The 15993-nt window shown below is 45.5% G+C and overlaps 1 protein-coding gene across 1 annotated transcript in view; it reads left to right on the top strand.

Moving 5' to 3' along the window:
- Positions 1-6893: 6893 nt before the first annotated feature.
- Positions 6894-15993, top strand: part of ITIH2 (inter-alpha-trypsin inhibitor heavy chain 2) — a 40782-nt gene continuing 31682 nt past the window's right edge. Inside the window, exons 1-4 of the mRNA XM_027818960.3 lie at positions 6894-7077; positions 8646-8720; positions 14689-14724; positions 15753-15925. Coding sequence (XP_027674761.2) covers positions 6994-7077; positions 8646-8720; positions 14689-14724; positions 15753-15925 — 368 coding nt within the window. The 5' untranslated portion in view covers positions 6894-6993. The remainder of the gene's footprint in view (positions 7078-8645; positions 8721-14688; positions 14725-15752; positions 15926-15993) is intronic.

The following is a 15993-nucleotide window of genomic DNA, read 5'->3' as shown; positions in this document are numbered from 1 at the left end:
TGCCTATGTTCCTAAAAATGATTATAGGAAATTTAAGTAGTTCTTTGTTACTATTATTGTCACTGGGAGGAAAAAGATAATTCCATTTTCTGAAGGATTTCGATATTTCAAAATTTGCCTCCATTCCGATTCAGAATGAAAAGGGACCCCTTGCACCATGACACCTTCCCTGGCTGGCTGTCTTGGAGTCATGGATCCTGGAGGCCCTGGGGTTCTCTGAGACAGTCTGGCAGCTGGGCTGTTAAGGAACCGGGTGGGTGAGCTGGCAGGAAACCAGTCAGGTTTTGAAACCTGTGTGGGAGGCCAGGTCTGTTGAATATATGCTGAAATTGAACCATCCCCACAGAACACTCCAATTTCAACAAATCAGGAAACTCCAGTGAAAAAATGTTTCATCTGAATGTTTCTGACCTACTTTGGTTTCAGAGTAACAGCCGTGTTAGTCTGTATTCGCAAAAAGAAAAGGAGTACTTGTGGCACCTTAGAGACTAACCAATTTATCTGAGCATAAGCTTTCGTGAGCTACAGCTCACTTCATCGGATGCATACTGTGGAAAGTATGACCTACTCTGGGTATTGTTATTAGAATTAGAATGATTAATAATTTCTGATGGATGCCCTGAATTGCTTTCTCTTTGTGCTTTACAACCCAGAACTGTGGGACTATAAACTTTCAGGTCTTTGTTTTATTTGGGTTGCAGTACGTGCCCTCCTTCAATCCATACTGGGCCACAATGCTATACATCAAGCCATCGCAGGCTGAAAACGCAGCCCCTGTTATTCGCCTCGCCACTGCATATCCTACTGCAGTTCACTTAAGGGTGGCTGTGCAGAAGATGGGAATTTGGAAGCCACTGCAATGTATTTAGTTGCACATCAGGAGGCTTTGAAGTTCCTCCCCATTTTGCGGCAGTGGGAATGTCTGTGCTATAGTCAGTTAAGTAACAGGTTTGTGCTGGCCTACGGAGGCATTCCATTCTTTCCTGTATCCTTTCAAATCCTTGTGAGATAAATACAGGTTACAACGGGAAATGTGGACATTTCATATCATGCCTTACGTTTGTAGTGAGCAAAATAATTCCTAATTACCCATCAGCACCCCTTTCAAAAAAGATATCTTGAAGATTTCAAGGCAGCTGCAAGCCAAGATAATGTGTTTATAGCAAGAGTCTGCCCTGATATAAGCACCAGTGTGCCAGGCAACCATCTCGTAGGGTGCCCGCCTTGTGCCATGGCGTAGCCCTGCAGGTGTGCTGCTCTCTGCTCCCCTGTCTGACTCTTGTAGGATGTCACTCCCAGGCCAGAATACTTTAAAATGAGATTCTCCCTGGAAAGGGGTCTCATTTACTAAGTCTCTGACAGCTTCTCTATTAACGATTAGCCTCTCAAGTCCACCCCTTGTTTCCCCTTGATTCAAAGTTCTCACAACCGTCCTCGTGTGCTAATTCAGGTAGATTCCCCCTCCCTGAGCCAGGAATGCTACAGCCCTCCTTCTAGGGCCTCTGTAAGGGTACGTCTACACTGCACCATACGCGCCGATGTTCCACTTTCCCTGGGGGTGCTGGAGCCCCACCCCGCCCCAACTCCACCCTTCCCCCAAAGCCCCATCCCCACCCGGCCTCTTCCCATCCCTGCTCCATCCCCATCCCGCCTCTCCCAGCCCCCATTCCACCCCCGCCCCTGAGCGCATCCTGCTCTCACTCCTTCCCCTCCCCCCCCAGCACCTCCTGCACAGCACTAAACAGCTGATACATGGTGGGCAGGAGGCGCTGCGAGGGAGGGGGAGTCGCTGATCAGTGGGGCTGATGGTGGGTGCTGAGGACCCACTGGTTTTTTCCCATGAGTGCTCCGGGGCTGGAGCACCTACAGAATTGGCGCCTATGCACTGCACACTCCTTCTGGTGGTGTATAGAATACATACACTACACACCCTCCTAGCATGGTATAAATGGCGATGTAGACAGTGAGGCACTGCTTAGGTGAGTCAAATTACACCTGAACCCTGTGGGTAAGTCCCCTACATGGCTCTCTATTCCACTGCAGGGAAAGGCTCCAGCAGCAGAGAAAGACTCTGGCAGTGGAGAAAGGCTCTGGCAGCTCCCTGCAGCTGGAGACTTTCCCCACAGCTTTCCCCCGCCTTGCCAGAGCCTTTCACTGACATGCGTAGCTACACACCACAGAAGGGAAGCAGCCGGTTTTTCACTGTAGTGCGTAGCAAAACACCGCGGCAAACGGTCTGCAGTGCAGGCACAGCCTAAGATACTTCTCATAGGCTTCCCCACGTAGGTCAGGAGTCTCACTGCTCTCCTTCTTGGCCAGTGTCAGAGCTGGCCCCTTTTAATCCTTTTAATCCTCTCCTCACCCCCTCGGCAGGCAAGCTTCTTTCAAATGATCCACTCACTGTCTCCTCCCTGGCTCTCTGTCATCACTGTCATCACAGGCTTCTCTGTCATCACTAGGCCTGGGACCGATTTAGTTATATGACCTACCTGCCTGTGGCTGCAATAACTTTCCCCACTTAGGGAGCTGAGCAAGGCACAGGTGGGGCTGGCCCCACTACCTCTTAAAGGTGCTAGTCATCCTGTGACAACCCGTGACGCACATTGACTTCACCAGGAGCTGTCCATGAGCATTTGCTGATAGAATTTAGCCCCTAGAATGGCGTGTGTCTTGCAATCTTACCCAGGGAGGGTGAGCAGGGCTAGTATTTAGTAGTGACTTGTACAATCTAATTAGCAACTACGTATATTATGAGATTTTTCTCACCACTGGAAAGTTTATCTAGCTCTGTTTAATACATTCATAGACTCATAGGACTGGAAGGGACCTCCAGAGGTCACCTACTCCAGTCCCCTGCACTCATGGCGGGACTAAATATTAGACCATCCCTGACAAGTGTTTGTCTAACCTGCTCTTAAAAATCTCCAGTGATGGAGATTCCCGGAGTGCCCTGGGCTCTGTTTGTCTGAGCATTTCCAGGCTCTTTTGGAAATGATCTTTGAGCAGTTCATGCCATCTAGTGGTTACACATCACATGGGTTTGGTATTTCCACATAAGAATTAACCCACAATGGTTTCGGGGGGGGAACGCCTTATACAGGCAGAAAAGTAAAACACAGAAAGGCAGGAAGTCAGTTTTTAAAGTAAAATCCTTTAGGCCCCAATGCTGCACACTGTTAAATGGTGATTTATGCAGAGGGCCTCCCTGAGTTTTCAAAGAAACCGGCTGAACAAGCTTACAGGACCAGGGTCTTGTCTACACATAAGAGTTGTATCACTTTAACTGCCCCAGTATAATTCAAGCAGCACAGTGCCCCAGGTGTGGATGCAATTATCCCGGTGATTATGCTGGTATAGTTTATTTTCATACAGGAAGGGAAATAAGCTACACTTTTGTACCAGTACAAGTGTGTCCTTACTAAAGCTTGTGTAGGTATAATTATATTGGTAAGAAATCACAGCCCTAGCTGAAATAGTTATACCCATACAAAGCTGTGTATAGACCAGGCCTTAGTTTACAAGTTCAGGGCATACACACAGAGAAATTAGATAAAAACATAAAATGCCCTTGCTGGAAGGTTACAATGTAACACTACTTTATTTCTGAGAATCCAGAATAACACCTAAGAACCCCACAACAGAGAGACAAACTAGACAGTTCTCTAAAGCAGAGATGTACAACTCTCCCTGCCTTGTTCTAGGCCATCTGGCTGCAGAGTGACTGCTGTAGCTGCTTGGCCCAGATCTCCTGCTTCCCTGCAGAACCCCCTAGCCTGCAAGCAGAATCAGGAAATCCCTTACAAATTAACATGACAGCTTACAATTCCAAACCAGTTTTCAAACACACAACAGTTAGGGGTTAGAGTCTGATCTGGCATCTCTGACTGCCTTTCTGTGCAACCTGAGACAGGTCACTTAGAATGACATTTGCCTGATTTTCTTAGATCATCCCTAACTCTGAACATCCATAACTCCAGTCCAAACTGTGGGTGGCATGGTGGTCAAAATGCAGGAAGCTAACAGAGCCTTGTCTACACTAGAGCTGTCTGAATAACAGATTTTTCTGTTTGTTGGCAATTTTTAAAAGTAAACGCAAAAAATTGGTTCAGGCTGAACAAAACATTTTGACAGAATCAAAATGTTTCATTTGGATTTTGACCATTTCTAAATGGTTTTTGGAATTTTTAAACTACAATTAAAGGAAATTTTGAAAGAAAACTTTGTTTCAAACTAAAAAATCAAACCATTTTATTCTGCAAATGTTGAAATGAAACATTTTGATTATTTCTGAGTGGTTTTTTCCTAAACAATTAGGTGAAAGTGACATGAAGTCACAAAATGTTTGTGTTGCCAAATGTGCATTTTTATCTGAAAAAAAGTTTTGACCAAAACTTTTCCCCCAACTCTTGTTTCCACTAGGGTTCCTATTCCTCACTATATAGGGGGCCTGCAGCCATGCAGGGTCACATCAACTCACCTTACTGTTTTTTCACTTCTCTTAGGGCTTGTCTACACTACAATATTAGGTCAACTTAATTTAGGTCAATCTATAGCCCCCACAGTAATTCAATTGACGTTGGTGTCCACACTACCCTCCTTCTTCCAATGGTGTGTGTCCTCACCAGGAGCACTTGCACGGACTGAAGTGGAGCATTGTGGGGAACTGACAGCTGAGTGTGGGGCACTGACAGCCACATGGGACTCACAGCTGGAGCCCCCACCTACCCTGGGGTGACAGCCCAAGCTGTGAGCCTGGAGGGGGCTCCATTTCACAGCAAGGAGTCTGAGAGCTGAGTTGTTCAAAGCTCAGGGAGAAAAGGTTCTAAATATGGAAGTTGAAGACAGCTCTGTGGAGTTAGTGGGTGACTGATGCAGAAGCAATTGACGTGTCTGTTGTATCCTGATACTCTACCACTTCGGATACAGGCCATGGATTCCTTAGTTTGCTAGAAACCCAAAAGACAGTTGTTTCTTAGTCCGGGCACTGGAAATCATAGAATATCAGGGTTGGAAGGGACCTCAGAAGGTCACCTAAATCCCCCTCAAAGCAGGACCAATCCCCAATTTTTTCACCCCAGACCCCTAAATGGCCCCCTCAAGGATTGAACTCACAAGCCTGGGTTTAGCAGGCTGATATTCAAACCATCGAACTATCCCTCCCTCCTGACAGCCAGCTGCTGTTAGCTGCAAGGATCTTTGGACTGTTGCTTGTGGACATGTTTGGAGGGCAGTTCAGAGACAACTATGCTCTTCAGGCTTTGGAGGATCCAGGGGACATACATGCTTATTTTTTAGGCCACACTAAAGAGACTGAGAAATCATTGTTAAGCAGATCAGAGTGCAATATGTCTGTCTGTGTGTCCTAAAATATAAAAGTGTTGAAACTTTGCACTGAATTATGTAATAGCAACAAAGCTGGGAAGTCGGTGGAAGGAACAAAAACCAGTTTAATGTCCAATAGTTTTGTTTAAGAAGTTATTCAGAAATTTTCTGAATGCTGTCTGTCAACGTTTGTGTGTGTATTAAATATTTATTCACTAAGAAGCCAGGTGGAGCTTTCTTTCTCAGGATGGCTGGCAGCTGCCATTACTACGAACATTCAGGGGTTTGCAGCCCACAGCTCTGAGGTTTAGCTGTGTAATTAAGTATTTTGGGGTTGGGGAGAGGCCTGGAAAGGACGGAACATCGGGCCTGTGCTTCAGCAGAGAGTTGAGCAGAGCTGCAGGTGTGATGGCTATTATTTTGGCAGACCCCAGGGACTGAACTGGGGAGCTCTAGTGCAAAAAGCATGAACTGAACAGTCAGTTAAGGAGGCTATAACAGCTCATATCCATTGTGGATTGGCATGAGCCTGTAACACACCCTCACATGGGCTACACAGGGAAAAGGGGAGTGTAATCATGATACATAATGCCCCCACAGCACCCCCTGTGCTCATTACATCTGTACCAGTCCTGCTGTTTCTGGTGCCCAGAGCACTCACAGAGTATGTTAGGGAAGCACTGCAGGGCCTGTGGGAGTGCTGCACCTCTATCCCACAATGCCCAGTACAGGGCCCTCCGGCAAGTAGATGTGGTGTCTACAATACATGACGTGCATGGGCCCTGTTCATATGCTGGGTCTGTTCCATCCCCTGCTTCAGCCAGATAGGTCCTGTACGAGGAGCAGTGTTTGCATGTGAAAGGGTGAGGGCTGTACACCCCGATAATTCTTCACATGCATTTCAGATGCCTCCATTCCTGCTCTTAGACCAAATGTGGGCCTGGAAGAAAGCAACTCAGGACTGATTTTTAAAAGTATTTAGGTGCCTCAAGATGCAGATAGAAGCCTGGGGAATTTTCAAAAGCACCTAGGTGCCTAACTCCCATTGATTTTAGGTACTTTTGAAAACCCCACTAGCTGTCTATCTGCACCTTGAGGTGCGTAAATACCTTTAAAAATATGGCCCTAACCTGGCCCCTTTCCATTGCCAGATTAGAGTGTAGGGGCATTAGTGAAACTCAGAATCAAGCCCCATGATACCTGCCCTTCACTGTGAAGTGGTTTGGGAATCCTCATAGACGGGCAGAGTATTATTCCATCAGTATCTTTGAGAACTGGCTATTGCCTTGTTTACCGTAAACAGATTTATTTCGAGTCAGCTTTCACTTTGATCTTTCCCATTTTCAATTCTCCAAAACCTGCATCTAGCAACATATTAGTTAAACCCTCCAGGAATATCCAAAGGTAAGAATGGAGCCTATCCGGTGCTGAGCCGTTATCAGGGGTATGGCAGCGTGACCCATATTTGCACAACCCTCGCCCATGCCCCCTCAGCTCTGGGTTGCGTTACAGGGTAAATATTTACCTGGGGCCTGAACAAAGTCAGAATTTCAAAATTTTGTTCAAAATACTGCATAAGTTCCAGTCTTTTCCTTGAACTTGGCTCAGAGAAGAAGAGATCCGCTATCCAGCCCCTATGCAAGCAGCTCTTGGGAAGCAAGCAGGGAGACAATGAAGCAGCTGATTTGCTTTCTGCTTTTATTCGTTGTTTCTGAAATACGAAGTTTTGATCTCGTCATCGACGAAATCCCAGATGTAAGTAATTCCACAGGGGGTCTGATCCTGTTACACTCGCTGAAGTCAATATCCGAGCGCCTACTGATGAGCGCAGGATCAGGTCTGTTGCTTCTCTTAATAGTTTTGCTGCTACCTCTTAATTTCTTTTTCCTTCTGCTATAATCATGTATCGTCCGGATAACAGCTTCTTGTCTTCCATTCCCAGTATTGCTCTTTAATATGCCTATATTAAATTAGGGGTAGCTATTGGCTAGACCCTGTATGCCTTACTCAGGCAGAATTCCCGTTCTCGTCTGAGCTTTGCCTGTCTTGCAGGCCCCGATCCTGAAACTGGCTCAGTGTAGCAGCACAGATCCTCTCCAGCTTTGGGAGGTTTCACATGGGCTAAGATCTTTGCCTGCACAGGTCTGATTGCAGAGTCGAGGCCTTAAAATGTATGCTCCTCCAGAGAGGGAATGTGTGTCTTATATACAGCGGAGCACAGTGTCGGTGCTTAATAATAGACATATTAGGGACTGCAGAATCAGGCCTGTTTTCTATCCGCCGCCTTCTATCACACTCCCGTTGATGTTAATGGACCAGGGCCAATGAGCAGTTCCTTAATACATTTCTAAATAAAGTCATAATTCTTGACCTGAGCTGAACTAAATCTCTGGACCCAAATGCTTTCAGATTCTCGGGGGAGTTCAGATCCGGGTCCGATTGTTACAGTTCTCACCCAAACTCTATTATTTATTGGGCACATTTGAAACATTATGGTGCAGGAGGCAGGGATGGTCTGAAGCTCTCTGATGTTTAGTGTCCCTCTCCAATGTTAATAATAATTAGTTAGATTGATATGTTTTCTCTTTTGTGGTACAATGTTTTTAATGACATGATGAGATTGTTTATCCTGATTGTTCTGTATTGGGTACAAAATACTAGGCCTATTTCCTTCTTGCTTGTGTAAATCTGGAGTAGCTCCTTCTAATGTCAAGGAGCCAAATTTTGCTCTCAGTGACACTGATGTAAAACCAGAATAACTTCACTGGCTTCAATGGCGTTACTCTGGACCCTGGTGTAAATGAGGACAGAATCTGTGTCAGTCCACACTGGAGGCCAGGATTGGGCCCACTGTGTTGTAAATCTGCCTACTGTACTTTATGGATATTTCAGGCCCCCTGAGATATGTCCTTGCTTCAGAAGTAATAGCCCCATGTGGAGGCCAAGAGTGATCATACTAAATAATGGGGTAGATGGAGCCTGGAGATTCATCACTGTGCAAGGGGAGTGGCTATAGATCTGTTGCCCTGGGAAGGAACTGTGACACGCAGAATCGTAATTCCTCTCAGCTCCCCACTTGCGCCTAGCAGGAACTAAATTCACACTAGCACAAAACTGGAGGGATGAATCAAGCCCCAAGATGACAAACTAAAATCTATCTACAACAAACGCTGAAGTTATGGGCAAATGCTATGGATTTGTTTCCTGCATCTGTTCTGTTATCATATCTTCAATGAGTGTGTTGCCAGTTCTGAAACAGAGAGCTCTGAAAGTGAAATCTGCCGTGAGGTGAACACTTTACTGTTTCCCTGTGTCTCCTTTAGGATCTGGAGAACTTGTTTGACCTGGAGCTCGATGGATTTCTGTCAAAGCCCATGACTAGAAATGGCAGGTACCAGGTACAGTAACCATAAAATTTAGAAACGGGGAGGAGAGAAGGTGAAGAGAGAGAGAGAGAGAGAGGACTGAAAAGAAAAATATTTTGAAGCAAATGACTGATGTTCTATTCCATTACAAAGGCCACAATTCTGCAATCAGGGGTACTCGGGCGGATCCATGCATGCATGAGCCTGGTGGGTGCTGCTTTGGGCAAGAACTCTTTGTTTGTTACAGCGCTTGGCACATGGGGCCAGGACCTGACTGGAGTCCCCAGGAGCAACCGCAGTACAAATAATTAATCAGAACACTACACACATTTAACTTCATGCATGTGAAAAGTCCCTTTGACTTCAAAGGAGCTCCATGCAGAGGAGGGGTGTGCCCAGGTGAAACCTGATTGCAGAATTGGCGCCAAAATGTCCAGGAAAAGCTAGGGCTCAGGAATTGGTAATGTGGTATGGTCTCTTCCAGCCCTGCTGATTGGCTACCGGTTCCAGGTTAGGTCAATGGGAAACCAATCACAGGTGATCGTTGCTCAGTGCTGTACGTGAAAAGTACTTGGTGGATCAGTAGAACTTGTCAAAAAAGTTTCTTTTATTTCTTTTCTTTTCTTTTTGGTGACTATATTGCTGATCATTTCGTTCTGTCAGTTATTGAAATAGATGGATTTTTAAAAGTTTTCTGTGGAATGAGTTTTATATCAAAAGCTTATCAAAAGACTTTTTGATTTAAAAATTTAAAGTTTTCAAAAAAATGAACATTTTATTTTTATTTTGGAGGGGGGAAAAGCCACCTGGCCCCAATCCTGCAAACACTTACGAATGTGCTTAACTTTGCGACCATGCGTAATCCCATTAACGTCAATAAGATTGCTCATGGGACCAAAGTGAAGCATGTGGATACGTGTTTGCAGGATTGGGGCCAGGTTTAATGTCATGCCTGTGAAAGGTCCCATTGAGTTAAATGGGAATACTCCTGGTGTATAAAGTTGACAGGCATCTGGCTCTGAGGCTCATTTACACTAACAGCTTATCTCCACAGTGCTGCAGGGCAGACGACAGGGCTGCATATTGGAGAGCATGTGAACGCATTGTGCTTGAACTGCTCCATGTAGACCGTGTTGGTGTGAACGAAAAGGAACTTAGTTTGCGTTGATGTAGTCCCGTTTCAAACAGGGCTATGTTAAGGTGTAGTGGGTACCTTTTAGTGTGTGCCAGCAAGGGCTACATAGGGAAGTGATGAAGTGAATCCGATGAAGTGAGCTGTAGCTCACGAAAGTTTATGCTCAAATAAATTGGTTAGTCTCTAAGGTGCCACAAGTCCTCCTTTTCTTTTTGCGAATACAGACTAACACGGCTGCTACTCTGAAACCTGAAGTTAGTGCACTCTGCAATTCACACCCTCGTAATCCACACTGCGGCGGTGTGTAGACAAGCCCTAAGGCTCTTTTACACTGCTCCAGGCCTTAAACTGAGTGTAAATTCCCATCTTAAGACCCCCTCACACTGCCAGAGTGGTGTAAAGGGGTTTTAGTGTAAATAAGAATCAGGCTTATGCACACTTGCAGGATCAGGACCCAAGTGACATGGGCCTGGTCTGCACACAGGTTTTTACCAGTATAACTATGTCAATGAGGAGTGTGATCTTTTTTAACCGATACAGCTATACCTGCACAATCCAGAGTATGGATGCTGTTGTACCACTATAAAGGAGCCTGATACCAGTCTAGCTTATTCCCCTTCCCATATGAAAAAAAGCGATACCAATACGAACACCTTCATCCAAGGATAGCAACATGCACACTGGGCGAAATGGGTTGTACCACTTTAACTATAACAGTGTAGTTAAAGCAGAGGTGGGCAAACTACGGCCCACGGGCCACATCCGACCCACGGGACCCGCCTGCCCGGCCCCTGAGCTCTTGGCCCGGGAGGCTCGCCCCCGGCCCCTCCCCCGCTGCTCCCCCTCCCCGGCAGCCTCAGCTCACGGTGCCACGGGCGCAATGCTCTGGGTGGCGGGGCGGCGAGCTCTTGCTGAGCAGCGCAGCTGCAGAGCCGTGGCCTGACCTGGTGCTCTGTGCTGTGTGGTGGTGTGGCTGGCTGCGCCGACAGCCACCAGAGCTCCAGGCAGCGCGGTAAGGGGGCAGGGAGCAGGGGGGGTTGGATAGAGGGCAGGGGAGTTCGGGGTGGTGGTCAGGGGACGGGGATGTGGATAGGGGTCGGGGCGGTCAGAGGGCAGGAACAGCGGGGTTGAATGGGGGTAGGGGTCCCGGGGGGGCAGTCAGGAAGGAGAGGGGGAGTTGGATGGGGCTGTGGGGGGCAGTCAGGGGCAGGAGTTCCAGGGGCAGTCAGGGGTCAGGGAGGGATGGATGGGGCAGGGATCCTGGGGGAGCCGTCAGGGGACAGGGAACATGGGGGGTTGGATGGGGCAGGAGTCCCGGGAGGGCCGTTAGGGCGCAAGAAGCAGGGGGGGCAGGTAGGGGATGGGGGCCAGGCCACGCCTGGCTGTTTGGGGAGGCACAGCCTTCCCTAACCAGCGCTCCATATAATTTCAGAAACCTGATGTGGCCCTCAGGCCAAAAAGTTTGCCCGCCCCTGAGTTAAAGCGATACATCATTTATGTGTAGACTAGGCCTAGGATAAGTGAAAATTGGCAGAGGAAATAAACCCCTCAAAACCACAGATAAAATGATCGTCAAAAAACACAAGTTGCATTAAAGAAAACCTGAGCAATGGAAACTCAAAATGATTTCTGTGAAACTTTCCCTTTGATAAAAACGTCTTTATTTATATTGAATGACAAATTTCAACCAGCTCTAGGGGGGAGTCCATTTCCTAATGGGCAAATTTCTACCTCCCACGCCTCCCGCATTGTTACAGTAGGCCCTTTGTTGGCCGTCTCAGCAGTGAGGGCAAAGACTAGCGTGAGTCATGGAAACCTGAGTCCCCTTTCTGCACCAGAGATGGTTACCCCAGGTCAGGGTTTGAGACACAACAGAGAGGCAGTATGAGGAAGTCCATGCTGCTTCTGTTCTGCATTCCAGCTGCATCTTTCACCAGCAGAAAATTCACGTCAGTAATAAAATTAAATTCCCTTAGAGATCACAGTCTGGTTTATTTTGAGGGGACAGAATTGCCACCATCAGATCAAAGATCTCTAGGTCCAAAACAGATGGTCTAATAAAGTATCTTGAGGTCAGCTGGAAGGGGCTTTTATATATTCCCCTGTTCTGTCTGTTGTAAGTACTTATCTGGCCCCCATTCCTGGGTATCTGCGCACTTTCCAGTCTTTAATGTATTTAGCCTCACAACACCCCGGTGAGATAGAGCAATGCTTTCATCCTTAGTTTTCAGATGGGGACCCAAGACACAGAATGGCTTGATGACTTGAATAGGCTCAGACAAGAAGTCTGTGGTAGAACAGGGACGTGAACCCAGGTCTTCCATGTCTTAGATTATCATTGATGCCTCACCTGAGACACTGTCTGATTTTCAGAGGGTAGGAGCTCAGAGCCGTCTGAAAACCCAGGGTCCTTTAAGGTGTGGGGCAACCAAAAATTCATGCCCTACCAATCTCTAGTCACTTTGGAAAATCTTGGCTATGAGCCTTTTGCTGGATCTGGGACTATGGAGCCTTCTTACTGGCCAGATCCTTGTAACTACAGATGGACTGAGTACACTGGGTTTTGCTTTTGCAAGACTTTGTTGGCCAGGGTTCTGCTTTGCACAATCAAAACCAGGGTTGGTTTGGATCTAGGGTCTGTTTGATCCCAGCTACCAACGTTTGGAGGGGTTAGATAAAAATTCTGGTGTTGACCTATTGCTACGAGAAACATGAACAAACCAAACACTAGATCCACTGAACAGCTGAACACTCGGCTCCTGACACTATGAATCCTTGGAAGTGTTCCAAATTCAACCCATCTTGAAATTTTACACATGGTCCTTAGCTTTAAATGGGATAAATCCAGGTGCAGCCACCACCAAACTTTGGGAGATTTAAAATCTGGATCTGAATAGTTCAACTTGGGCCCATCTCTGTCTCCTCCTAGAATCACAGAAACGTAGGACTGGAAGATAGCCTCAAGAAGTCGTGTAGTCCAGCCTCCCGACACTGAGGCATGATTAAGTGTACCTAAACCTAAATCATTGCATTTCCAAACACAAACTTGGGCCATGTTTATGCTCAGTGAAATGATGAGCTACCCAACCTATAACTCTTTAGAGAATCTCTTTATGAGGAATGTCACCTCCCGTATACACCCAGATTTACCTGCATCACACATAATCCTGCAGTTACCCATGAATAAATTCTTAGTTCAAATTTACTGACCTAAATTGATACCAGACGTTAGGAAAAGAACCACCCATCATTATAAGTTTCTTCTATGGTTTTTGCTGTCTACCTCAATTTGGGTTTTTGTCACATTTAAGGGGCCAGTGTCACTCATATGGGTTTAATTTCTTAGAGCGTCAGGAGCGGGCCACAAGATGTAGCTACTGCTTGACATAAATTCCAAACAGGGATATTCATATGGCAGTAAAAAAATAGCTCATTAATTACTATTTTTAAGCCTTGTATGGCTTAAATAGTCGTGCTGGTCAGAACTATTTTTTCTGCAGATTTTTATGGATGAAAACAGCAACAAACACATCCATTTTGTTTAAAATTTCCATGGAAAATTTCAACTTTTCATCGGAAAAATCAATGAAACCTGAAAATTTTTGGCAGAAAACCTTAAGTTTTCATTCCCCCCCCCATCCCCCCGAAAAAGTTTTGGTTTGGGGCAAAAGATTTGGGTTTTGACCAGAACTTTTTGTACAAAAACTCAAAATTTTCCACAGAAAGCAGACCCTTTTCATACACACACACACATGCATGCACACACACAAATCATTTTGTCAAAATCCCAAACTTCCATCAGAAAACCATTTCAATGGACATTTTTCAATCAGCCCTACTTTTGTTTTCAAAAGTCCCTAGGTTTCAGAGCCAGATTGTCAGTGATGTCCAATTGGACTTATGCTTCACTTAGGCTCAGATACTCAAAGGTACTTGCAAAAAGAAAAGGAGTACTTGTGGCACCTTAGAGACTAACCAATTTATATGAGCATAAGCTTTCGTGAGCTACAGCTCACTTCATCGGATGCATGCAGTGGAAAATACAGTGGGGAGATTTATATACACAGAGAACATGAAACAATGGGTGTTACCATGCAAAGCTTGTGCTCAAATAAATTTTGTTAGTCTCTAAGGTGCCACAAGTCCTCCTCTTCTTTTCACCATACACACTGAAACGAGAGTGATCAGGAAAGGTGAGCTATTACCAGCAGGAGGCAGGGGGGAAACCTTTTGTAGTGATAATCAAGGTAGGCCATTTCCAGCAGTGGACAAGAAAGTCTGAGGAACTGCTGGAAATGGCCCACCTTGATTATCACTACAAAGGTCCGTCCCCAACCACCCCCCCCCCCGCTCTCCTGCTGGTAATAGCTCACCTTACCTGATCACTCTCGTTATAGTGTGTTTGGTAACACCCATTGTTTCATGTTCTCTGTGTATATAAATCTCCCCACTGTATTTTCCACTGAATGCATCCGATGAAGTGAGTTGTAGCTCACGAAAGCTTATGCTCAAATAAATTGGTTAGTCTCTAAGGTGCCACAAGTCCTCCTTTTCTTTTTGCAGATACAGACTAACAGGGCTGCTACTCTGAAACCTGTCAAAGGTACTTGAAATCAATGGGAGTTAGGCACCTTTTGAGGATCTGGGCCTCAGGGACTTTTGAAAATCTACCCCTTAAGTGCAAGAAATAAAGCAAAGAGACGGACACTAAGAAATAAACCCAGTGACTCTCACTGATTCTGATCATCTTGTGAAACAATATATGGGCAATATGCTGTTTGATCCCTTCAATAGCTAATTCATGACCACTAGCCCTGTAATTCTCAGGCTTGCTGAAGTCTCATTCTCTATTTCTTTTCTTCCCAGAGGAGCACATTAAACTATGAGGACTCTGAAGAGTTGGTGAGTTTTTTTCTGGGAAAAAAAATGATGACAAAATGATTTTCCAGTTAACCATTATCTGGAAATCAATCCTGCTGTTTGTTCAATGCCTTGCTTGTTTCACTGACCGGGTATTAACCTGTTTTCTTCAAACAGCTGACTGTTTGCACAATGCTGTTCGGGGGATTGGTTCAAGATTTCGTAGTGATATATATTGTACTGATGTCGGAATAAGAACAAAAATGAACGGAAAACGTGCTCTCCCTTCCTCCCAAAAGGCAATATTTTTATAAACCTCATGGAAAATCATGCTGTTCTCCCTCTCAACGAACTGTTATGGTGGATCTTACATCTGACCTGGTCTGCCAAGTTGCCTCCTTCCTCTCTTATTTAAGTCTTTCTCTAAAACACACTTTTTCCAGGAGGCCTATAAATCCCAATCCTTCCTACATGTAGAGTTAGTGAAATACACACGGGGCTTGTCCTCACTCAAAGCTGAATTGTTTTACATTAAAGGAGCGATTCTAAACCAGTTCAGTTAAACCAGAGCAAAAGGCTGCAAGGCGCTTAGTCCTGTTTAAACCAGGCTTATTTTGGTTTGATTAGTTAACAGGCTAAAGCTGAGGTGAACTGACCTAAGAGTCTCCACACGGGTCTGCACCAGTTTAAGGAAACCCAGTTTAGTGTGTAGACAAAGCCATGGACACAACAATTACTAGCTGGGATTGAACCTGAGAACCTACTGCACCAGAAATTCAGCCATCTCCCTCTTAAGGAAAAGAACTTTAGATACTAGAAAGTAGCAAACTGGCATGCAATACGAGCTCATGTACTTGGCCAGTATATTACAGTACTCTCTTGTTAGATGACCTCTTCCCAAATGCCTGAGATCTACAAGAGTTGAAGATCTATTGAGGGCGCCATTTTGTAATGAACTGTAGCTAAATACAGACACTGTAATTGTCAGTATGGATTGAACCATCCCTCCATGCAAAACATACCCAGTGTATCTCTCTCCCAAATTTTCAAAGTTCTCTTCTCCATTGCAGGTAGCAGGTGATGACAAGATAAGTATTTATAGCTACAAAGTTCAGTCCACCATAACATCCCGTTTGGTCGACACCATGATCCAAAGCAAAGTGGAAAATAAAGCTAAGCATTCCCAAAATGTGGTGTTTGATGTGCAGATTCCCAAAGGAGCCTTCATTCACAACTTTACTATGTAAGTAGTGGGGAGCTGTATCTACTGTGCATGACAATTTCAATAATCAAATAAGAAGGTGGTGGAAG

The sequence above is a fragment of the Chelonia mydas genome, chromosome 1, assembly GCF_015237465.2.
Source record: "Chelonia mydas isolate rCheMyd1 chromosome 1, rCheMyd1.pri.v2, whole genome shotgun sequence".
NCBI classification, from domain to species: Eukaryota; Metazoa; Chordata; order Testudines; family Cheloniidae; genus Chelonia; species Chelonia mydas.
The sequence above is the reverse complement of the archived record's forward strand: the minus strand, read 5'-3'. Positions and strand labels throughout refer to the sequence as shown.